Below are 24366 nucleotides of genomic sequence, written 5' to 3'. Positions count from 1 at the left end.
TCTGCAAAAAAAAAAAAAAGAGCCTGAGTCGTTTGCTTTGCGGGATGTAGTTGCAGACACAAAAAAACAAAAAATGTTAAAATTCACAGAGCTCGCACCAGATTCGTCTTTTTAATATCTTTCTCTATCAAGCCTGAGAAAGCCCTGTGTTATTATGTCGTTCAACAAAACAATAACGCATTAAACAGCTTAAAGCTATTTTCAGCTGACATTTAATTTGATGGGAGGACACTGTAAAATGTGTAAAGTTAAATGGGGGGGAAATAATCTAAAAGATGACACAACGGACGGACAAAAGGAGCGTCTATAATTGACGTTTATGGGATTCAGAAATGTGTCGGATGCGGCATGACGGGAGGTGATACAAATGTACGCGAGTGACAAAGCAAGTTTTCAGACTGCAAGTTTCCCCTCAGAATTAACAGCTACATCTAGCATCATAAACAATCAGACACACTTCCCAAGGTCAGCAAGATTTGGTGCTGCATCCAAGGGTGTGTATGACGTAGGTACGCGTGCGTGTGTGCGTGTTGCACAGAGAGCGAAGGAGAGAAAGAGGGAGAATGGCGGGCGGGGCCCACAGCTCGCCTGGTCTCAAGGCCCACTGGTCATCAATAATAAAGAGAGTGAGCCCGGGCGGACGAGAGAGACAGGTTATGGCTGACAGATACAGAAGGAGTATGACTCTGACTGTGCGAGCTGCCATTTTCCTTCCCGGATTCCCGCCGTAGACGTTTGTCTGACAGGGATGTGTGTCACAATCTCTTCAGAGGTTGCTGAAGGTTAATTCTCAAGGACGAGGATGCAGTCATTTGCTTCTGCAATCTGTAAAGGGACACAGTGACACAAGAGCGGGAATCTACTCATCTGACAGCAACAGAATGTGATATTTCCATTGTGTGTGGGTAGAGAGAGAGATTAGCCCGTCACACCAAAAACATGAAAACTGTTCAGAACGAAAACACACAAAGCCAGTTCTCAGCGTCTGCTAAATGACGCACACAAACACAGCTTCTGAATATAACCTTGCTTCCTGCGATGCGAATATAAACTCTTAAAAAGAAACTCTTGTGCTGACGGGAAGCTCTGCTCTCATGTGAGGCCTTTACAAAAATGCCTCTGCACCCTCTGCCCAGTGGCGGGGGTGGGGTGGGGGGCTTCTGTCTATAACAGGTTGCTGTTACAGACGGAGAGGAATTTCTGCAGGGCCGTGCTGCTGCAGAGTTTTTCGTTTTTAGACAAGGACAGAGTCAAGGACGCTCCATTTAGACTTTGCTACAAGAAACAAACCCCCCCCCCCCCCCCCCCCCCCCCCCCCCCCTCGTGTGTGTGTGTGTAGTGTTCACGGGCCAGTGAAATGACATGAGAACGGTGATGGGAAAATAGAAATAGAATACGAAGCTGAAATAGATGTAAAAAGAGGTAGAGTTTGGGAGTGGATGAGAGGAAATAGAGCGTGAAAGCAAGCAGGGACAGAGTGACAGAAAACAGGAGGAAAGAGAGAGGAGACATGGGGAGGGAGTCCTGTATGACTAAGAGAAGGGTGTGCCTTAAAACAGAAGGGGCACATCGCTTTAATTCATCATGCCTCTCCGGTCGCGTCCTGGCACGGGCGAGGGTGGAGAATTGTGGAGGAAAATGGTTGAAAAGAGTGAAGACGAGAAGGACGGGGCCTTTTATCTAGTCATTACCTCTATAGTTAGAAGCTGTATTGATCTGAGAGTGCTGCCTCTCATCGTTTCCTTTTCACTAACACACACACACACACACACACACACACACACGCGCGCACACATGCACACACGCACACACGCACACACACGTATGGGTATATATGTACACAAGGCTGCATCACAAGAAAACAGACACGGGGCGGGGCTGCTAGCCTGGACAGCTAGAGGGGAGGAAAAAAGCAGGAGAGCACTGCAATGGCAGCACCCCTGTGTTTCCCCTCTAACACATTCATGGGGGCTGCTTGTTGGACAAAGAGTGTGTGTGTGGGTGTTTGGGAGATTTGTAGGTGAGACAGGAATACTGAGTAGTTTGTGCTTTGAGGAAAGGGGCTTCAGGAGGTTGCTCGGAGGGGGCAAACGGAGGAGAGGGTATGGGCTCGGGGATTTTGGTCCCAGGACGAAGTAGGGTGAGGGAGGGTGAGGGATTGTGCTCTTTTTATCTTTATCACCTCCTTAAGATAAAAAGAGCACAATGCTGTCACTATGCACCATCCATAGCTATGAACTGTACATGCATCCCTGCAGTTATGGATACACACAGAGAGTATGCATGAGCATGCACGCTGGAAAACATGAGCAAACACACCAATGACTCCGCACACAGACGCACACACACATGCTCAGTGACAGGCATGCACAAACATCATCACCCTCCTCCTCCTCTGGTTGTGGCATTTTGCAGATTCAGAGCCACTTGAACGCTGCACGTATGCATCTTTCATATCATCACATTAAAATGCACCGCTGCTCCCTGAGCATGTTCAGGCTGAACTGACTGGCACACATGGGCGCTGTGTGACCTGTACACACACACGCATGCACGCACGCACACACACACACACACACACACACTGAAACAAATGTTCAACCCGTACTAGCAGCTGCACAGAAAGAAAAACCCCAAAGTCTCAGCCGTCTGCCGAAGGTGGTGACAAGGAGCAAAGAAGACCCCCCACCAGCTTCTCCCATCGCAGAACCAGCTTCTGTCACCCTGTCTTTTGGGGGGGGAAACCACACATCAACCCCCCCATTAATCTGAACTAGAACCCCACCACCCACCCCTCCACACTGCTGCAAGACCCAGCCGGGGTCTGTCAAGGCAGGCAAGATGCATTTGTCACTCACCACTCCATTCCCAGAGCATGCAATCTGGTCCAGATCCAGAATAGCAGACATGTTTTTCCCACGCAGGAGAGGAGTGTGTTTTGCTATGTGCGAGTGTGTGCTGGGCAGCTTTGAAGATCTCCAAAAAGGAGGAGGAGGAGGAGGCGGGAGGGAGGGAGCGTTGGTAGAAAGGGAGGGATGTAGGGTGAGGCAGCTAGAGCGGCAGCGACGAGGAAGAGAGAGAGAGAGAGAGAGAGAGAGAGAGAGAGAGAGAGAGAGGGAGGAGAAAGACAGAGCAGAGAGAGTGAGGAGGAGATGGGTAAATAATCTGAATGAAAACAGAAGAAGGGGGGTGGATAAGATGCAGAAAAAATGAGAGAGAGAGAGAAAGAGAGAGAAAGAGAGAGAGAGAGACACGAAGACAAGAGGTGGGAAAGAGAGCAGGAAAAGAGACCGAGAGGGGGAGGAGAGTGAGACTGCAGACTGTGCTTGGTAGTCACAGCGCGTCCGTACATACAGCCACCAGTGCGTCTAATTGGATTGCGGAGGGTCAGGTGGGTAGGGGGAGAGGGCGGAGCTAGAGGAAAAGGGGGGGGGTAGAGTGGGTGGAAGAGAGAGGGGTGATGGGGTGCAAAGGATGCAGAGGCAGTCCAGGAAAATGGGGAGGCTGCTGCTTATGTCACATGACCATACTGATAAAGTGGATAGGAGAGGAGAGGAGAAGAGAGGAGAGGAGAGGAGAAGAGAGGAGAGGAAAGGAGAGGAGAGGAGAGGAGAGGAGAGGAGTAGGCTGACTTTGACAGTTCAGCCCAGGCTGTGTTCTGCATCAGCAAAATGGCTGCTTGTCATCACTGAGATTTAACAACAACCGGCCTCCTGATTCACTTTTGCTTCACCTTGCAGAGGGGAGACGGATCTGAACGAGCTCAGAATCTAAATAATAAACATCTCAACACGAACGTCCCCACTTAGACCCGCTTAATAACTTCCAACAGCGAAAGTGAGTCACACAGCAGAAATAGTATTAAACGCAGCTGTATGAATGATACATACCAAAAATAGCTTTGTTGCCTACTCCTAACTCTACTTTATCATGTAAATCTTCCTGCAGTATTTATTACAGTGTTGACATTTAAATGATAGACCTCATCTTCCAGGCTTCCCAGAAAATGAGCCAACGCCTATTTTTATCCAACGTTCACAACCTGACATGAGAGGATCCGTTTCTCTCCCTAAACCTCCATCTGAGTCATTTGATCCACATAGTTTATTGATCTCTGCTTTTCTACTCTCCTCTGTCATCTGCACAACTGCCGGCAGTGCAGGGTGTCACGCCTTTGTTTCAGAACAGGGTGCGCCGCGCAGACCAATGGTGCGCGGGCAGACGGTGTGGAGAGGGTGGGACGAGCCCTTTAACTGGCTGGTCGCCGTAGCAGCATGTTTGGATGTAAACTGCCGGTGTTTCTCCTCTAAATGTTTCTTGACCTAACCCACAGAGGGTGCCGCTGTCACACATGTAATTGTATGTCCGTTTGAAGAAATAAACACTTATTAAAAAAAGGATGAGAATAAAGCATAAAAGGGGAAGAAAATATGCACTTGGCTTTTTTTGGCACAGTGTACGGTTTGCAAAAATGTCATTACAGTAAGTTTTTGTTCCGTCTACAGTCATTGTATACATCAGTTTGCTCAAAGACTTCTGACACATTAAAGTCTACATGTCATCAGCAGCTCATCAGCTCATGGGGATGATATGTGTATGTGTGTGTGTGTGTGTGTGTGTGTGTGTGTGTGTGTGTGTGTGTGTGTGTGTGTGTGTGTGTGTGTGTGTGTGTGTGTGTGTGTGTGACACATGTACAGCGTTTCCTTGAGAGAGCAAGTGTCTCTTCTGTGTAACGCACTGAGTCATCGAGTGTCTCAGCAGGACTCTGCAGTCTGAGGAGTGACACATGCAGACAGGCAGAGACGCTTCTGCATAGCTCAGGTCCATGTAGAAACCTGCACCAAATCTCTGCCACAATTTAGGGCTTGTATTTAATATTATTGTATTTAATAATTCAGCGATGTCATGTTCCTGCGTATTAAAAATGCACAAGCTTTTAACGTGCACAAAACATTTTCTATTAAAAACACCCCCAACATGGCTGAATTCATCCCTTTCTTTAAAAAAAAAAGAAAAGAAAGGTGGTCACTCAGCTACATCTGTGCAGCACACTGCATGTTTATAATAAGCTTACCTTCAGGACATTTAAACAATAAGAAAAGCACAGCGGACTGAAAAGACATCACGCAAAGGCAAAGGAGTCCTCCAGCCACGCAGGAACAGGCCTATGGCTCCCTCTGCTGAGCTCAGTGAGGCAGTGACGATTTAAAAAGCCAAAGGATGACTTGGCAACCGTTTGTGTGAATAAATAAGTAGACGACCTCTTCTTGTCTTTGTGTTGTAATAGTAGAGAGTCGAGGAGAGAAAAGTGGTCATAACATCTAACATGAATGAAATGGGACCTCTAACCAGATGATTAATAGACTATATGGAAAATACTGTCAAAATAATATACCAATAGGGGAAATATAAATCCAAGACTAAAACATCTCATACAGAGACTTTGCGGATAACATCTTAACCTTTCGTTCTCCACAGCAAATACTTCTATTTTTAGCGTGTACAGTCAGCCATTTCCATGTCCGTGAAGTTCTCAAGTTTGCACTTAAAAAACACAGCAGCTCCCACGGGTTTACTGAAGCTGACTCATGCCTTCCTCCACTACTCCCATCTTAGTGGCGAAAGCAGGACGTCTTATGGAACATACGACTGCAGCACCACACCCTTACGTTGTCCTCTCTGACCCCATCTCACCATCATTATCATCATCCTCATCGTCATCATCGCCTCCCTCTCTCTCTCTCTAACACACACCCATGCAGGTACACAGAGCTCAGACATGCAGTTGCAGTGCCTCTGGATGGCCTGTGGTGGGAGCTTTAGTAGCGAGAAACACAGGAAGGAGAGCAGCTGTATTCGTCCTCCAGCTGCTGGAATGTCACGTCTGCCAGCTCATGATGGTGCAGTGGTAAGGACCCCTCCCCCACAACTTACTGTATTCATGGGAAGTCTGCTGCTAATGCCTTGTACTGCATGTGGGCTCCTGTAGTCTTTGTACTACTACTACTACTACTACTACTACCACCCTGAAGAGCTGAAATGATTAGTCAACTGACTGAAAATCAATCACTGACTAGGTTCTCTGCTTCCTGTTTTTTTTTTTTTAATTTAACATAGGAATATTTTCTGCTTTCTTTTGTCCTCCGTTACAGTAAACTGATTATATCTGGGTTGCAGACTCTTGGTTATGACAAACAAAAAAGAAGACATTTTAGGTTGTAATCTCGGCTTTAGGAAACAGTGAAAACATGTTAATGATTAGTGAAAATAATCATTAGTTGCATGCCTACAGTCGGTCTGATTCAAATGAATAGGTACAGGCTTGTCCTATATTTGTACACAAAAATGGACAAGATTAAGATATCAATAATTATGTACAATTACCTATATTTTACACTGAGAATAATTAGAAACAACGTTGAAATATCTGTATGGATTACTAATCCTGACTGGCATTTTCTGGTACCATATAGTTTGCTAGCACAATGTAGACACAATATACACGTTTGTTTAAACTGTCATGTCTATGAACTCAGAAGTATAAATTCAGTAAGAAAATTCAACCTGCTTGTTGCTCTTTAAATGAGCTGGGTTGCTATGCTGCAACAGTGTGACAATGAGCCAGCATGAACAACACTGAGACTCTAAAACTGAAGTAACTTAAACCCCAAAATTATTAATTTGGTCATCTACACCTGTGTCTGTCCAACTTTGGCATGACAAATTGTTGAAGAAGGCAAACTGTTCTTCCTTGTTGGAGTAACATTAATATGGAAGATGTCCAAATAAAGTTCAAACAATCATCAGTTTAAGTATTCATCTGAATAACTCCTTGAGGGCTGCTGTGTGAGGTCAAAATGGCTGCCATGAAAATAAGGTCAAATCCCAGTCCTGTTCTTGTTAAGTACAACCTGAGCTGAATCACAGGAGGACGGCTGAAATGAAATGTCACGCTGACAATAAGAACAGCTGAGTGAGCACAGTGCTGTATAAAAATGTGAATGTACAGTTGAAAAATGCAGATGGAAGTACATGCTGGAGAACATTCAGCTAACATGCTATGGCTACTCTCCTCTCTTGCCTGCAGCGGCTATATATAGCTCTGGTGGGGATGCTGGAAGCAGGCGTGACTGCAGAAAATGAGAGTGGGATGAAAGGTTTAACCCTTTACATGCCTCGATGGTGGTAAAACACCGCAGAGCGCCTTCCACTGGGAACAGACTGGTCCTCATGCAAGAAACCCATCCTTTGGAAAAAAGCCAACTGTGACAACACGGAGGCCTTCAATCCAATTCACCATCCGATCAAATCATCAAAGAAAGATCTGGAGCACTGCCCACTGAAGCCCAATAAACCTTTTTCTTGAATGATAATAATTCTTACATTATCGCATAAACAGATAATGACTGGGCAAGTAGAGTTCCTTCAAAGCTACTTTCTTAGTGTGGAAAACATTTGCTGAAACACATAGAGAGATGTCTGAAATGACCGTGCTTATACCTTTTTCTATCTGACATTTACTAAGAAGGGACACTGTAAAGATTACCATTATTCATCACACCATAGACAAAACAACCATCTCTACACATACTTATTTTACTTAATTTGTGGCATAAAATACAAAGCTTAGCACAAAAAATGACTTGTTACCCCATGAGACACAGGGCAATAGTCTAAAAGGTCTCTAGACATTTCTAGAGGTGGAGCTAGACTTTCTTTCAAACAGGAAAAGAGTATTTAGGACGAACCAACTGACGAACAGGCCTCCCTGAAAGCCATGCATTGTTGCTAACAGTGCATGGGTCTTGAAGCAGCTGGTCTCACATTGCTCAGATTGGGTATTAGTAGTAAAAGGAATCTGGTCTGCAGCTGAGAGTGTGTAAGTTTACACGGACCACTGGTCAGGATGATTATGCAATCTCTCCCAAAGCCTTTGTCACTGGAAATGAGTCCCAAAAAGCTAACACACTAAACTCTAAGGCCACAGATACAGTTAGATGTGGACACCACGGATGCGTAGCAGTAATGTGTATACTACTTTCTACAGTCCACTTGGAGGATGCTTTCTTTTGGATGAAAGGCAAAACATCTTAAAGTATCTACAACCAAGGCCAGTTGTGCTACTTTGACTACTCAACCCATGTTAACCCTCGTCCGTGTTATTTAGACTAGACTATGACGTGGATAGTGTCCCTGTACTTGAGCGAAGGCTGAGTAAAAACTGTCTAAACATCCAAATACTGTCATGTTAAAAACACAATGACCAGTATGGTGGGTGGCACCCATTGATATTTCCACCTAAACAAACAAAGAAGCAAACAAACAAAAAACTAAATTACACCAGCATGTGGGTGCAGTAAAACGTGATGTTGCTGATGAGGAACACTGTTCAGATGTGGGGCAAGAAGACAATAGGGTCCACAGTAAATGAGTGAGAATGGGGCCGTGTCCCAATGCCCCAACCTACTTACACAAGCATTACCTCATCCACCTCATAGTCAACAAAACAATGCTTAAGATAGAAGCAGAGAGCAACACTCACCTGGCAGTCAAAGTCTTGAAAGTTGCGTGCATTCTGTAAAAAAAAAAAAAAAAAGAGAAAAAGAGAAAAACAAAACAGAGTTAAATACACCAAAGGCTCATAGATTTATTTCTAAAAGTAAATCTAAACCTCTGGATGGAAATTCATTCATTATAGATGTGTGGCACTACAGTGCAGGTTCCACATGAGGTGTTGGATTTATTCAACCAATACAACAAAGGGGGTTGTCAAAAACTGGTCTTGAATTTTAGCGATGGGTTTGAGGTAGAGAACTGCTCCCTGCAACAACTGTAGAGCTGCAACAATTATTAGTCCATACATCTCAATCAAGTTGCCAAATATTTGAGACATTTGAATACATCATCTTAGGCTTTAAGAAATAGTGATTGACATTTTTCACCATTTTCTGACATTTTACAGACCAAACATCTGATTGATTGAGAAAATAAACAGATTAATCAATAATTCAAATAATTGTTAGTTGCGGCCCTATATTAGAGATGAGAATCTTCTGCCATGACTGGGTGTGACTTACTGTGGCTATCACATTATCTAGATGTTTACAGATCCATTAGTCTATCTGCTCATGAGTGGTTATGAATGCAAAAACCTCATGCTTTTAGAGACGGGAGTGTGTTTTGCTTAGTTTCTGATGCAATAAACAGCAAAATAACATACAGTAATTAGGATTTTCACAGAGAGTGTTGTCTCAGGTGGTGTTTGGTCTCTATTGGGACAGCAGGAAGCAACAGATGAGCAGAGGGAGGGGAGGCAGCAGAGAACAGAGAAGGTTCTGGTGGGAGTCAGTGTTAGGTCAGACCAGCAGGGTGCATATGGGTCTGGAAGCAGATGTTGGCTATAAAACTTTCTCCCTTCCTTCCTCATGCTGAAATAGCTGCACAGCAGATTTAATGGTGGTAAACTTCTAGTCAAAGTCAACATGATTTAATTGCTATAATGCAGATCTGTGGTGCTGAAGCAGAGTGGAGACAGGATGTTGTGTTGGTTTCAGGATAAGTGAACCATAACATATTAGCCACATTTCCGTGAAGAAACTAGCCCCAGATTTAGTCCAACGTCCATTTACAAAAGCACAAAGTCGACAGCCTCAGTATATTAAAGAGAGTGATGTGTTAATGCAAAATGTGTCACTACCTCCAAGTACTTAAAAGTGTTTGTCTGTTTTATGTATTATACCAACTGTTGCACTAGCCAGAGAGTTAATTATATTTTTTTCTGTTTTCTTCTCTTACGCATGTTTGTTTTTGAAGCCTATAATAATCACACATCTGTAATCCTTACTGCAGCCTGCAACTTATACCTGTTAACTTGTTCTTTACTGTTGTTAAGGTTACTTTACAGCTGCAGACAGTACTCGGCTCTCCCTCATAACTTGCTGCATCATCAATGTATAATCCGTATGGAAATCAGTTTTCACCACACAGACACTGCGAATCCTCTTTCATCGCTGCTATCATGTCATCATCTCCTCTTCTGATTTCAACACTCCTGTTTTTTAAAAAACTTTTTTAAATGACGCTGGCCACTAGGTGGAGTGAGAGGTCAGTGCCTGTCTCCTTCATTCAGATGCTCTTCCCCCACCCAGTCACCTCACACAACACATCTACTTTTACAGTGTGGACCCTGACTAGGAAAGTGGTAACCCTGCTCATCACTGAGGTGAGCAAACCCCCCTCAGACCTGATACATCACCACCACTCGCTCCTCCTCTGAGTCTCTCCACCCTCCTGACTGACTGTGACAGCTGCCTGGGGGGGGAGAAACAAAACCCTCCCATGATTCCCCATACACACCCTCTTTCCAATCAGCTGTTGAGATTGAGCAAGGAAGAGAGAAGGGAGGCCAGAAGAGAACAGGAAGTGCTTTGATCTACCATTAGGTTTTATTTTCTCCTCTCATCTGTACTGTTTTTGCCGTCACTCACTCGCTAGAATCTTTCAAGCTCTCAGAAATAAGGAGATGAGTTTCTTCCAGCTTCTCCTTTGATTTCTCTCCGTTCTCTCTCGGCTGTCTCCTCTAACTCTCAGCGTCTCTTACACTCCCCCTTCTTTTTATCTCTTTCTCTTTGCATTCTTTCTCTACTTTTTCTCTTCGCCTCCCTCTTCCATCTACTCCTTTTTTTCTATTGACTTGCTCTCTCCCTTCTTTTCTTTTCCCTCTCCAGTCGAGCAGATATGAATAATTCACTTTGATGAACAAGACTGCAGAGTGAGCATGCCTTGCGTATAAGTGTATGCATTTGCCTGGAAGTACCATATAGGGTGCTCAGTTAGTTTAACAGTGTGCCATATGTCTGTTCGCCTTATGTGTGTGTGTGTGTGTGTGTGTGTGTGTGTGTGTGTGTGTGTGTGTGTGTGTGTGTGTGTGTTGTACGGATGTGTTCGGGTGCATGGTCGTGTGCCTGTCGCTTTAGTGGATTGTCTTATCCTCACAACAGCTCACCTTATTGGTCAACAAGGGCTTGATCTCAGTCAGCTGTACATCCTGCAGCTCGTCCATCTTCCTGTCTGCTCACTGTAAACCACACTGAAAAAAAAGAGAGAAAAAAATACATTATTCTCACTTATAATGAGCATCATTAATTGGGACAGCGAGATTGTACATAGTGAGAGCACAGCATAAAACACTTACACTGCACTGACAGAGAGAACGCCTGGAATTGTGTTTAAGGGCATTACAGCAATTAAGTATTGCTCTTTCATGAAGATTGCAAATTTGAAAGAGAATGACAGAAAAAATAGAAAGATCCATAATGAAGCAGCATCATGACCAAAACATCCTATTTGTCCCTGGTATGGATCCAGCCTAGAAAAAAAAAACGATGTTTTCCCAACATGCGGCTTAATTTTGTCTTTTAAGTTTGTAAAACATAAAAATTGTGTTGAAAATGAACTGTACTGTATGTCTCGCTCCTCCACTCCATACTATTTCATTGTGATACTCATACAGTATGATGACACAATAGCTGGTCTGGGAGGGAATAGAGGGTGTTTTTTTTTAATATCAATTCCCAGGGAAAGGTCACATTTCCAGGACACACACACACACACACACACACACACACACACACACACACACACACACACACACACACACACACACACACACACACACACACACACACACACACACACACACACACACACACACACACACACACACACACACACACACACCTCATTTGTTTTCCCCTTGAAAGCCAGCCGTGTGTCCCCGAAGATAATTGCTGAACAAGAGCACCCACACAAAAATGTCCCCCCTCCCCTCCCTCCCCCGCCTTACCTGAAATTGTACCTCTTTGGCCTTGCCTGTTTGCACAAGGTGAGTACAGGAGGTGCTATTGAATTACCTGGCTGTGTTCTGGAGAGAGTGGCTCATGTTGCGTATAATGGCAGACGGAGCCTCTGTCTCTTCTAGGTCAATGCTTACAACTGGAAGACAAAGCCAGTGCAGCCTGCCTCCTTCAAACAGCAAAAATCACACTTATTGGTACAGATGCACTTGATGCTAACAGAGACGAGTAGGAAGTAATAGTAGGCACAATTGGGCAGAGAACTAGCCAATATGGAGGAGCGGCAAGAATCGCTTCCTGAGTCAGAGCAAACTCCCCTGGAACCACCTTGGGCTGGTATCAGATGACCTTCAAAGCTGGTTAGAGACGAGTCTAGCGGCGAACTCACAGTGGGAGGTACCGGCCCCAATGATGTCACACAATGTCTGTGTTACCAGCGGTTTCATCCTCCGGTTGCCTGACAGTGGTCTGACCGGACAGCTGCCTGTTGACGTACCAATCCGGTCAGAGGTCATCCTGCTCTGGTAACAGATTGCACCTTGCTTGGAAACAACCGGGGGAAGCAGATGGGAACAACTGAGTGCAATCCTCAAATTACATAAAACAGTCCAGAAAGAAAGAAAAAAAAATGTGTTAGAAGTACTCAGCAATCAGCATGGGGAGTGAAAACATGCCCGGCAAAATCCCTGCTGACAAATCAGGCTCAGGAGTGGAACTAAATAATATTTAGACAAGTGAATGAGGAAAAAAAAAAAAAAAATACTCTGCGTGCTTGAGCAGATTGAGCGTATTGGCCGGATCAATCCAACACTTCCTCAGGCTGTCACAGAAAGTGGGATGGAGGCAAAGGCTGCTTTAATTGTAGCCGGCAAGCCGGGTAATCGAGGTTTTAGGGGAGATGGGGGTCAGATTAGGCTTAAACCAATTTACAGACTTGACTGGGTGGATTTCACAGCCCAACCCCACTGACCCTATATACTGGGTTACCCGGGCAACTAACAACCATCACTTCCAGTGCTTCTTCCTTTGGTTTCTGCTTGAAAAGTAACACATGTCCCCCGAGGGTTCGAGCAGTTCTCATATCCGCTTAAACCTGCATCAAATCACCTGAAAGAGCACCAAATCCCATTTAACAACATCCACCACCAGCAACTCCCTTTCCCTACCTACCCCTTGCCTGCTCTGCTGTTCGGCATGTGTAGCTGTTGCCATAGAGACAAAGCTGGTTGCAGATGTTTATTCTAAGCTGGGCTAGCCCCAAGGGACAGATGTGAGGCAAGGAGACAAGGGGAATAGATAGTGGTAGGAATGAGAGGAATTGATAAAGCAAAGCTGAAAACGTGCTTTAAACAGCATGACCTGACAAACACAGGAACTCAAATGAGCTATGAACACTGTGTAGATATGAGAGCAACGTCTGGGTGTAATTGTGACAGAAAAATCAGGTTTCAGATTACAGGAGGGGAATTTAATTTGCAATCTATGCAGTTTGCAATGATTGTCCCATATTCACACCACAATAACGTGTGGGGAAAGGACTCAAAGAGCTGATGATGTAGAACGAGTCCCTCTAGCCTCGACAGCACGACTGCCTGGTGTGTAGGTTGGGAGGTGGGGACTCTCATAAACAGTGTCCCTGACATCAGAATCTGTTCTACACAGCCGTTCCGCTTTCAGATGAGTAACACAAAAATTACACGCTGACTTTCGCACGATTTCCCTCATCTGTTCTTCAGGTTCTTTCCCTGCGCTGCCTGGAGCTGCCAGCAGAGACCTCATCACTGTGCTAAATATCAAGTCACGCAGCAAGGGACGAGGGAGCTGCGCTGAATGAATAAACAGCGGCAGAAACAAATCGTGTCAGAGGGAAAACGACATGAGGTCCTCTCCATGCAGCAAAGGTCAGCCTTCACTACAGACTAGCGTCACTGCTGCCTCCGGGAGACGGAGACGGGGAGGGTCCCCCCCCCCCGTTCTGACACAATTACTTTATGGAAAGAAAAAGCAAAGACATGTTGAAATCTGTCAGTTTATTCGATAGATAACTTATTTAGTATATCTCTGTCTCTCCTCCTGTTGACAAGCACCGCTGCCTCCCCCACATGCCGTCGTCCTGCCTGTAAGAGAGAGGACCCAACACAGAGGTGCAGGCTCGAGAATGGCATGCGTATGTGGACAGAGGAGGTGTGTGCCAAAACACCTACTGTAGATATTACTGTCTCTCTGCCAACAAAAGGAGTCCTGTAGCTGCCATGTCAGCAGACGACTGAGTGATCGATGACACCCCCCCCCCCCCCCCCCCCCTCTCTCTCTCATCCCCACACACACCTCCTCCCACTTTTCCTCTTGCGTGCTCCCCTCTGTGCACTCTCCCTGTCTTTATCTATCTATCTCCATCTCACCTTGGGCCGTCAGGAAGTCTAGGCAGGCTGCATGATGGACGACTGAGAGCCCAGCTGCGACACTGACCCTCCCTGTAGCCCCCCCCCACCCCACTTTCAATTAGTCCCCTTTCCTCTCTATCGCCATGGTAACCATGATTTCAAATGTGATGGTCGTCGTCATTTGCGTCGGGGCTGCGCTTTGAGTCTGACCTGTTTGGCTTTAAGTTGGCCAAGGTGAATGTCGCCATGGTGACCTCACATTAACCTGCCTCTGGTTGTCTGTGGAGATCCTGACTCAGCCATTAGCCATATTGCCATAGTGATATAAAGCTGAAATCCATAACTGTCCACATGCCCTTTGCAGTGGGTTGACATAGACCACTGCCACTGCAACATGTACAAACTGTACAAATGTGTTTGTGAACAGTGTGAGGAGTGAGGAGAGCATCTATCCAGGTAAATATGTCGCTTTGTGTTTTACAATACCCCAAGACACAGATGACCAGTTTATTCATTCAAAAACATTAGTTTGTCTATATTTACTTGGTGCAGCTCAACATTATTGGGAGGATGTTAAGAGGGTCTGCTGCTTTAAAGCAGTCCAATAATTGGATATATCTAAATGAAAGTCTGGAGTCTGTAAAAGAGCAAACAGCAGACTTTGTCCTCCAGTTATCAGGGTGACCTGCCATCATTAAAACGTTTAAGGAAAGGAAAATCAATTTTAGAGGGTACAACTAGAATAATATTTGCAGCCCTTGGTATCCCATAATATGCCATAATCCATTGTGTATGGTCAGTTCTTTAATGATGCTGGGCATTAACTCCACTGTTTATTCTTGTTAGCAGATGTGGATGTGTTTGATCAGAAGAGAAATCACAGAACATTTGAAGTTACATTTATCATTTCAGTTACTTATAACATTGTTCTGAAGTTGTGAATAATGTGTTGTAGAGCTGCATTGATTGGTCAATCAATATGAAAATGTATATTTTTTGATAATCAATTGTTTTTAATGTTTTTTTAAAAGAAAAAATATTAAATATTTGTTGGTTGCACCTTGTAAAATGGGAGAATTTGATACTTTTACTAAACTGAATAGCAGCCATTTTTCAATATCTACTGACACCTTACAGACAAAACGATTAATCAATAATGAATATAATTATTAGTTGCAGCCTTAACGTGTTGAGATATAAACTCAAGTACCTTTCTGGGCTGTGAAGCAGATGAGGATCTAGCCCCTGAATTGGGACACAGCTATTGACAATTACCAAATAATTTCCAGCTAGAGGAAGCAGCATCATCTGCCTGTCTGCTTTCTCTGAGAGCCAAATTATTCTAATGACAGATCCAATCACTGTGGAACACAAGCGTGTCCGTCCTCCACTGGAGCCTCAGTATTCAGTCAGACTGTCACCAGGCGTTGCATCAAAAGAGAAAGTAGGCCACAACAAATTCCAGAGATGCTACCCACCCAGACAGCCTAACGTCCACATCCCCCTCTTCTTTATGCGTCATCACGGCTACGAACAAGTGGAAACGACTTATTCCAGCTCTGGTGTGGCGACGCCTTACCATTACACTGGGAGATCTTTCCATCCAGGGGAACCTCACTAGAAATGTATCTTCCCTACAACTTTGCAAAAGCAGGCCAAGCTCATGTTGACTGTTTCACCATCTGCGGAGGCAGCAATCTGCACCGGAGTAAATCTAATGGACTGTAACAAGGCTCAATTCCAGATTATTGCTCTAACCCGAGCCGTTTGGTAAGAGAATTAGAAAAGGAAAATCCATTTGTTTGGCATTTCAGCCCCCCTCACCACCACCAACACCAACACCATCTATTGGCAGGTCAATAGCAACACAGGTGATAGAAAGGGTTGAATTTAACTTAGCACCTTCTCTTCTATACTAGGGGAAGAAATCTGATCTAGAGTCAGCTGTTTTGTTCTCAATCATGGAAAAACTGACCTTATAGCACAGAACATCCCCTGCTGATACTGTCAGCAAACACAGACAGACAGACAGACACACACACACGAACGAGCGCGGAAACACACACGAGCACACACATGCAGCTCCCTGCGAATCACGTCTACTTAATTAAATGACAGTTCGCTCTCCTGAGGCTTCGTCATCCTCCTCACAGCTTATAGGATTCTCCTGATACGAGCTGACACATCTTTTTTTTTTCTTTCCTTCCTCCCCATCTTTTGACAATATAACAAAAACTATGACGAGTTATCTCTCTGATGTCTTTCTCTGATGCTATTCTAACGAAAATGGGTCTATTCTTATCAGACATACCCGGGTCCAAACTTTTGAAAGTGAAAACACGTGGTTAGGCTGCTTTCAAGACACGAGCCTGCTCACCTGTTAAGTTCAAGAAATTGATATATACGTACAGATACATAAAAAGATGACTGCTGAGAAGAAGACAAAAGGAAAGAAAAAATAATGCTTGTAAAGACAAAAGCAACCCAACCTACCAGAGAGGCTATTTTTAAGTCTTCTTCCTCCTCCGATGTCGACCTCCTCGTTTGATCCTTCTAGGATAAAAACGATCTCATAAATGCTAAATGCTGCATTACTATAATTGACTCATCTCCTCTTTGGGAAACTGAGTCTGAAGGCAGACTCGCTCAGTCACAACCACACATTTAATATCCCGAGCCTCCGGCCAGCCATAACTCAAAAATGCGAGTGATAAAAAAAACTGTTGTAGAGGTTGTACTTGGACGGGACACGGGATATTACACGCTGTGACAATATTATGAGTGCTGCTGTGAGAGGTGTAACACACACACACACACACACACACACACACACACACACACACACACACACACACACACACACACACACACACACACACACACACACACACACACACACACACACACACACACACACACACACACACACACACACACACACACACAGTTTGTGCGTGTGGGAGGAAGCTCGTGACCTTGTTTTCGGGGTTGTGAGATTCGTGCATGTCTTTATATAACATCGGTCTCCTCGACAATACAACTGCATCTTTTTACAGAGGAAATGATCCATCACTTGAATGTTTCTCTCTGTGTGTGGTGTGTGTGTGTGTGTGTGTGTGTGTGTGTGTGTGTGTGAGGAAAAGCCTGGTTCATTAGCAAAGATCCTCAGTGTGACATAAAAAATAAAAAGACCCCCTCCTCTCATCACACAACCATACTCTGACCTCTATCCTCATTCAGGATTAGGGGCAAACCTCTGTGGTACTCACAAATAAACATCTGTGTAAATAACCTACATACAGTCGCAGACCAGTATTCTGTACATGTACGGTACACATAAACACACACACACACACATCTCTAATCCTGCAGGGCCACTGAGTGCAGTACCCCTCTCATTACTCTCTGAGGGCTTTTAAAGAATTACATTATTCCTTGACGGGGCCACTTTATCTGCTAATGGTCTTATGAGATTAAAGAGCAGCATCTGGCTGTATTGATTTATAACCACATATCTATTGGGATCATCAGCATGCTTCATCTCTCACATAGAACCGCACACTGCCTCCAAAGACAAGTCCGCTGGCCTCCTAAATAGCGCTGTGCTTCATGAAATTATTTGTCAAAATTTCCTGCCCCATGCTAAATTTACTGTGCCAAAACAAACCCGGAGCATCGACCAAGAGCAATATTTTCCGCAGGTGTAGAGATGTTTCGGACCAAGCCAACCAGAAACTCAATTTATCCATTAGGCCGGTGTTACACAAGGAACCCCACGTGGCAGTTTATGAATTTTGTATGTGTATCATATGTAAGGTCTGGAGTGTGAGTGTGAGTGTGAGTGTGAGTGTGTGTGTGTGTGTGTGTGTGTCTGTCCGGGGGCAGCCTGGGCGTGAGTCAGCCCTTCCAGGTTCCTCCCTCCAAACAATATAGTACAATATGGCTTCTCAGAGTCACCCAAAACATCTATTTTTGTCTTGGTGTATAAGAAATAAAGTGTTCCCAGCACTGAGATGCATCTCAGCTGTAAATGAGTGTTGTGGGGTGAGTGTGTTTTGGTTCTTAGAAGTGCAGGTGTCCTCTTGTCCCCCTTATTTAAGAATTAAGAAGTGAGGCAATACAAGACATGCCATATCAAACACTGATTGATGGATTTTAAAACAACACTCATTGTCACTTATCGCTTTTAAATGTAACAATTAATCACAACATAGGTTTTTGTTTACATCGTCCGGCTCTACATTACATGTTTTTAAGTGTGAACAATGGGAATATACAGTATACCATTCATATACTGTGCTATTCACACACACACACACACTCATGAATGATGATTCTCATCCCTCCTTAGACTCCAAATAACACCCTGCAAGCCACTGCCTCAGCTGATCCTTTCAAACGATGATAAATAGACTAATAAGAGAATGGCAATACACTACGGACAGCAATTTAGATAGCTGTAGCTACATGACACACGCCAAGAGACAGATGAGTCTCGATAAATCTGCTGTGATAGGTCGGAGAGAGGTGCAAGCCCGGCTGAATGAGTCTCTCCTGGCTGAGCTCGTATCTGGCTATAAATAAGACTGAATGGCCAGCCCTGTCGCCCTGCACTCAGTGCTGCTAATAGAGTACCTGCCTCTACTCTGCTACGCTAGGCTAGCTGCTGCTTAGTCTGTGGGGATTTCCTCTGACTGCCATGCTCACTTGTGCAGACAGTATAGAGTAAGACGAAGTGGGAGAGTGATGCTGTGTGTGTGTGTGTGTGTGTGTGTGTGTGTGTGTGTGTGTGTGTGTGTGTGTGTGTGTGTGTGTGTGTGTGTGTGTGTGTGTGTCCTGGGTCCCAGCTGGTGTTTCCAGAAGGGCGGCGGCCTGCTGGAGGCTCACAAGGATCTGTAGAGCGCGGTTGGACTGGCCGAAGGGCAGCTGTGGAGGCGGCAGAGAGGACATATGTGCAGCCCATCTAGTAACTCACACACACACACACGTCACTTTTGGGGACATTACATAGACTTACTTACATTTATTTCCTGGAGACTAGACACTACTTGCCTACTCCTAACCTTAACCACTGACCCAGTTATCTTTTGTCCTGAATTGAACGAGCCGTCCCCATGTGACTGGTTTTAAGTCTGAAATTTGTCCCCGAAAGTAGCCTATGACAGACAGACAGACAGACAGACAGACAGACAGACAGACAGACAGACAGACACACACACACACACACACAGAGCTTCGATTCAACAAGCTGTGTGGAAACATTAGAACCCGCCTCCATAAAACATTAACACGGCACAGAGACATGAGAGCCCTTGTGCCCAGAGATAGTAAAGACCTCTGCCTGCGAATACACGAAGGCCTTTGATTCACAACACGTCTCAGCATGTTTCAGCGTATGAATCAGTGCTAAGAGGCCTGTTGCCTCACAAGAACACAGCCTCTGCTAATAGAGTTATCCATGTGGTCAGCTTGGCTGTCACAGTGACTGATTACTGACAACTCAATCTCCCTGAGAAACACAGAGGTGGATCCTTCGCCGCCTTCCCTCGCAAGCGCTTACTTCTTGCTGTGGAGGTCGGCGGTGTCCTTGGCAACCGCGGAGTGGGAGGGGGGGTGCCCCCCTCGTGCTACCCTCAGCTCAGCTGGTGGCGCTGCTGAAATCGAATGACCTTTTTCACCGTCATTTACATAAAGTCATTCTCTGCTCATCAACAGACGCCACATGGAAGGCTTTTTACCAGGCGGCGCGCTCGCCTGGCTTTCAGGATGAAAAGCAGCAATAAGGCATCAAATGAGTCAGAAAATGGCACAGACACAATTTCTCCTTCTCATATGTATCGACTGTGTACATTTGAATGTGTGTAACATGTCTGAGCCTTAACTCACACGGAGCCACACGCACATTCAAGCAATCTCTCCATGTGAAACTGCAGCAATTTCAGAGCAAGATCAGGTCTTGCTTGTAGCAGGACCACAGACTGATAGGAGGATCTTCAAACCACCAGGGCTCTGGATCTGCCATTTGCTCCATCATAACACCAACCACTAAAGCGTTTAACTTCACAGGGTGTACCCTACACTGTTAAAGTAAGCTGAGGATGAAATTGTTCATGCTGCACAGCCTCTTGTAAGACGGTGTAGAGAGAGGGCTGCATTCTGCTTACATATTTAAGTTAAAAAAAGGTCTCGTTTGTAGCATGTTTGCCCGGTTATGTGTATCCATGACAAACAGGGATTTGTCTCAGCGGAGAGCCGGAACCTCCTTTTTCTTCACTTGTGTGTTCATGATGAGCAAGATGAGGCCCGTCAGAGTGGAAATATTGAGCAGGTGTATGGACTTAAATGAACAGCGGCACTGAAGGACAGTCCGGTCCATCCATAGGTCCGGCTTGGCCAGTATCCAACACTTTGGATCAACAAGCTTACCACCTGTGCTCTGTCCTTCCTCATCGCCACCTGCTGATGCCGATACAGAAAATGGAGACAGGCAGACAGGAGCTCTCTCCTCCTGCAGGGGTGCGATCCAGCTGATAAGAGTGTCTGACAAATGTGTGGAAACTGCCATTCACGCAAACCTGCGAGCGACTGTCTCTGGAGTTAGTCATTCATTTGTTTTATATGATAGTATTTTTAGTCGTTCCAAATGGAGCTGTCCACATACACTGTTAAGCAGAGGAGTCAGGGGAAATGAAAACAGCCTAACCTAGATCAGAGGTGTGTAGCATCAGCTGTTTTTGCACTGAAGCTGCTGTGCAAAGCTTGTGCGGTAACTGAGGTGCAGCTTAAATTACAGATTCAGTTACAAAACACACAGCAGCAGCAGCAGCAATAGCAGCAGCAGCAGCAGCACAGCTCCAGGAAACAGGGTCAGACTGAGAAACTGTTTTGTTTATCCAAGAATGCACAAGACCTGTTTGCTGTAGCTGCCTGAGGGTTGGATACATTAAAAAAAAAAAAAGCAACCGTAAATCAGAAACGAGGATGTACTGTTGACAGATGTGATATTTCTAAATCATGAAGGAAAAAAGTCAGTAAATGTCCACGTTGTTTTGCCCCGCAGGGCTGGCAAACCCACAGAGACAGTAATGTGGAGGTGTGAGTGAACACGAGGAGGAGGAGGAGGAGGAGGAGGACTGACTGTCAGCACATTGGCTTAATTACTGTCTCCATCTCTCCAGTGAGTGTTATTCCCTGACATTCATCCCTGCCATTCCTGCAAGAAATCCTCTTTATCTAAAGCGTTTTCTCACTTTATTCTGTAATCCCTGTATTACATTATGTGTAAATTGTAATCCCTGCTTAAAAGGCACTTTAACAGTGTCGCTTCTTGATGCTGGAGCATGTTTCTTTACATCGTTCACTTATATGAATGCAATATAATGACCAGCGTTGTTACAGTACACGGCGCTGCCTTTGTTTTCACTCTGAATGCTGAGGTAAGGTCATTTATCTGAGCACTTGTGGAAGGAGGGAGCCACAACAGTCTGAAAAGAGCAACAGAAAGTCTGACAGCTTTAAACAAAGTGTTGTTATAAAGCATACGAGGATTCAAAATGAGCAGTGCTATGAGATCTCAGCGGAGGCTCAGGCGAGAGACACCAAATCAACACGTTTCTAGCAAATTCCCAAAAGATCTGAAGTATGACACATGGCTTAATAAACAACTTCTGACACTCCCATTAGTTAGGCAGTCACTTTTCACTGTAATAATCAACCAGGGCTAAACTGCCTCAGACTAAGCGCTATCTGCTCGTTCTCCTGCTTTCAGAACAACAGAGCGGTTCAGAGGGCAGATCATGGAGAAAAGCGGTCTGTTAATAGTTATCTACTTGCTCCTCCAGTCTGAACAATGACTCTGATAAGCCACGACGTTGTGAGTGACAACAAATGCCTGGGGGTTTGCTTGTTGTGTAAGCACCATGACCATGTGATATGGCGGAGGGCATTGTGGGAGATAGGACACCTGAATTCAACACCACACCACCATGAAATTAGAACACCTGAATTCAACACCGCCATAAAACTAGAGCTAAAGACACTGTACAGTGCCAGAATTAGAGCTATGAAAGCCTTAATATACAGACAGTAGTGGATCCTTGATACCAACATGGACAAAATCAAATATCACAATATTTCTGACCGAATACCTCGATATTGTGACAATAATGTAGGGATGACTATTGGAGCAAGCATAACGTATTTACACAATGGGATTTTTGATAAATAATCATCAGAAATATGGATATAATGACTAAGTGGGTAACGGCCAATAATAGAACAGCTAGAACAGTCTTCACTTTACTGTAATGTAGCATTTAAAACCAGGACAATACAACACTTATGCCATATCACGATATTACGATATCCAAAATTTAAGACGATATACAGTCTCGTATCACGATATTGATTTAATATCACTATATTCCACAGCCCTGAATATAAAGGTTATTATAATGACCTTCTCCTACGTTATGGTATTTCAATTCTGCTATGACTAGATTTACATTACTGATGATTTTACTATGGACTGCAGACTACAGCTGTCTTTTAAAACATACCTGAAGACCACAATGGTTATTTTCACCAAGGGGAAACACCTGATGCCCACCTTCTCACACTCCCCACCTGTGTGACCTTCCCATGGCCACTGGTGACATTGTCATCCATCATGTGGTGCCTGAATGGTGTGCCAGCTGCAGTTATATCATTAGGATTGATCTGAATGAAAATGATCGATCTGCCAAGTCCCTGTCTGGGACACAGTTTGGGGAACATGTGCCGAATATAAGAGTCAAACCTACAGTGACAGCATGAGTGACAATGAGCCACACATCCAACACACAGCACTGGGCCTGTTTTAAGGTCTCCTGTCTAAACTCAAGAGAAAATCAAAGGAAAATTGGAAAATCAAAGGAAAATCAGGAAAATCGTGTTAATATTCCAATAAATGGATAATACTAATATTAATAAGTATAATTATAAGTACAAGTTGCGTTATATTGGACTCAACAGTCAGTTTATGCCCTAAAACTCTTGTCCTTTGTGGAATACCACTACTATAAACGGATAAACCTATTCCAGCAGTGATTTCTGGTGTAAATGTTTAAATTGTATGAATGTATTAAATTCATCAAGCTAAAAGCTATTCGGCTAACATTTCCTTTAGTTGTTTTAGCTCGGTAATTCACGACGTTAACGCATCGTGACAGGCCTCATTTTAACACAGACAGCAAGGAGCTAAGTTTTTATTTAGCTTGTACACAATGTAACAGAAAACCAACTCATACTTCAAAAATACTGCGCTGGAAAAAAAGAGGAAGATACGATGTGAAAACAGGAGCTGTGTCGCATCACTGTTGAAGAGCAGCGATGAACTCAATTCAACTGAGCTGCAGCTTTTTCTGACTGAAGCGCCTCGTTTTCGGTGTCTTCACGTTAGCTTCAATGAGTAACGTTAGTGATTCACTGTTGCTGCCTCCATTTCTCCCACAAACCAGTCGATATACATACAGCAACCTGAACAGGCTGGGAAACCCATCGAGCTGAGATAATCTCCTGTGGCATCGGGCACATCTGTAAGTGGTACAGTAAATGGGGGAAATGCTACAGCGGAAACGCAGGTTTAACGCTTACCTTGACGATAAAATGAGTATCCACCGGGTTTCAGTCAATTCCTCTTCGGGTTATATTGTTAAATATCAACGGCAACGTGGATATTTGACGGTAAATTAACAATACTGTGCTCCCGCCTGCCGCTTTCACTGCTTCAACTAGTATTTCGATGTGACTCTGGGCGGAACTACACGCTGCGTCGCAGACAGCACGGAGGAGCCAATCGGAGGAGGAGGTGCACACCACAGACAGGAGAGGACAGAGGTCTCACTCTGCTCCCAAATACCAAGACGACACTCCGCTCACCAGGCACGGAGAGTAAAAATGCGCGAAGCTTACACACTGACTACTGTAGACAAGCGTGAGAGTATTTCAGCTGCATTTACACCCACGTTTTTTTTAAATGATGGTTACAGAACTCAACTTTTATTTCATCTGCGTGTCAGAGCTGCTTATATCGCGACGTGAAACAAAAGGCGGACAGCGCATGCCTCAGATAACGCCCACTTTTGATG

General features: G+C 44.6%; 1 protein-coding gene across 3 annotated transcripts in view; it reads right to left on the bottom strand.

Moving 5' to 3' along the window:
• The window catches only part of ndrg3a (ndrg family member 3a), a 33044-nt gene that overhangs the window by 8178 nt on the left and 500 nt on the right, over positions 1-24366 (bottom strand). The window contains exons 1-3 of one of the 3 annotated variants that reach the window (XM_062416301.1): positions 23873-24036; positions 11006-11089; positions 8543-8575 (exon numbers count right to left, since the gene is read on the bottom strand). In XM_062416301.1, the coding sequence (XP_062272285.1) occupies positions 8543-8575; positions 11006-11062 (90 nt within the window). In that variant the 5' untranslated portion in view covers positions 11063-11089; positions 23873-24036. Of the gene's footprint in view, positions 1-2858; positions 2926-8542; positions 8576-11005; positions 11090-23872; positions 24037-24366 lie in introns of those variants that run through there. The other 2 variants (XM_062416302.1, XM_062416303.1) reach the window with 2 other exon arrangements.

Source organism: Scomber scombrus, chromosome 3 (genome assembly GCF_963691925.1).
Source record: "Scomber scombrus chromosome 3, fScoSco1.1, whole genome shotgun sequence".
In the NCBI taxonomy this organism is placed as follows: domain Eukaryota; kingdom Metazoa; phylum Chordata; class Actinopteri; order Scombriformes; family Scombridae; genus Scomber; species Scomber scombrus.
This window is presented reverse-complemented; position numbering and strand designations above follow the sequence as displayed.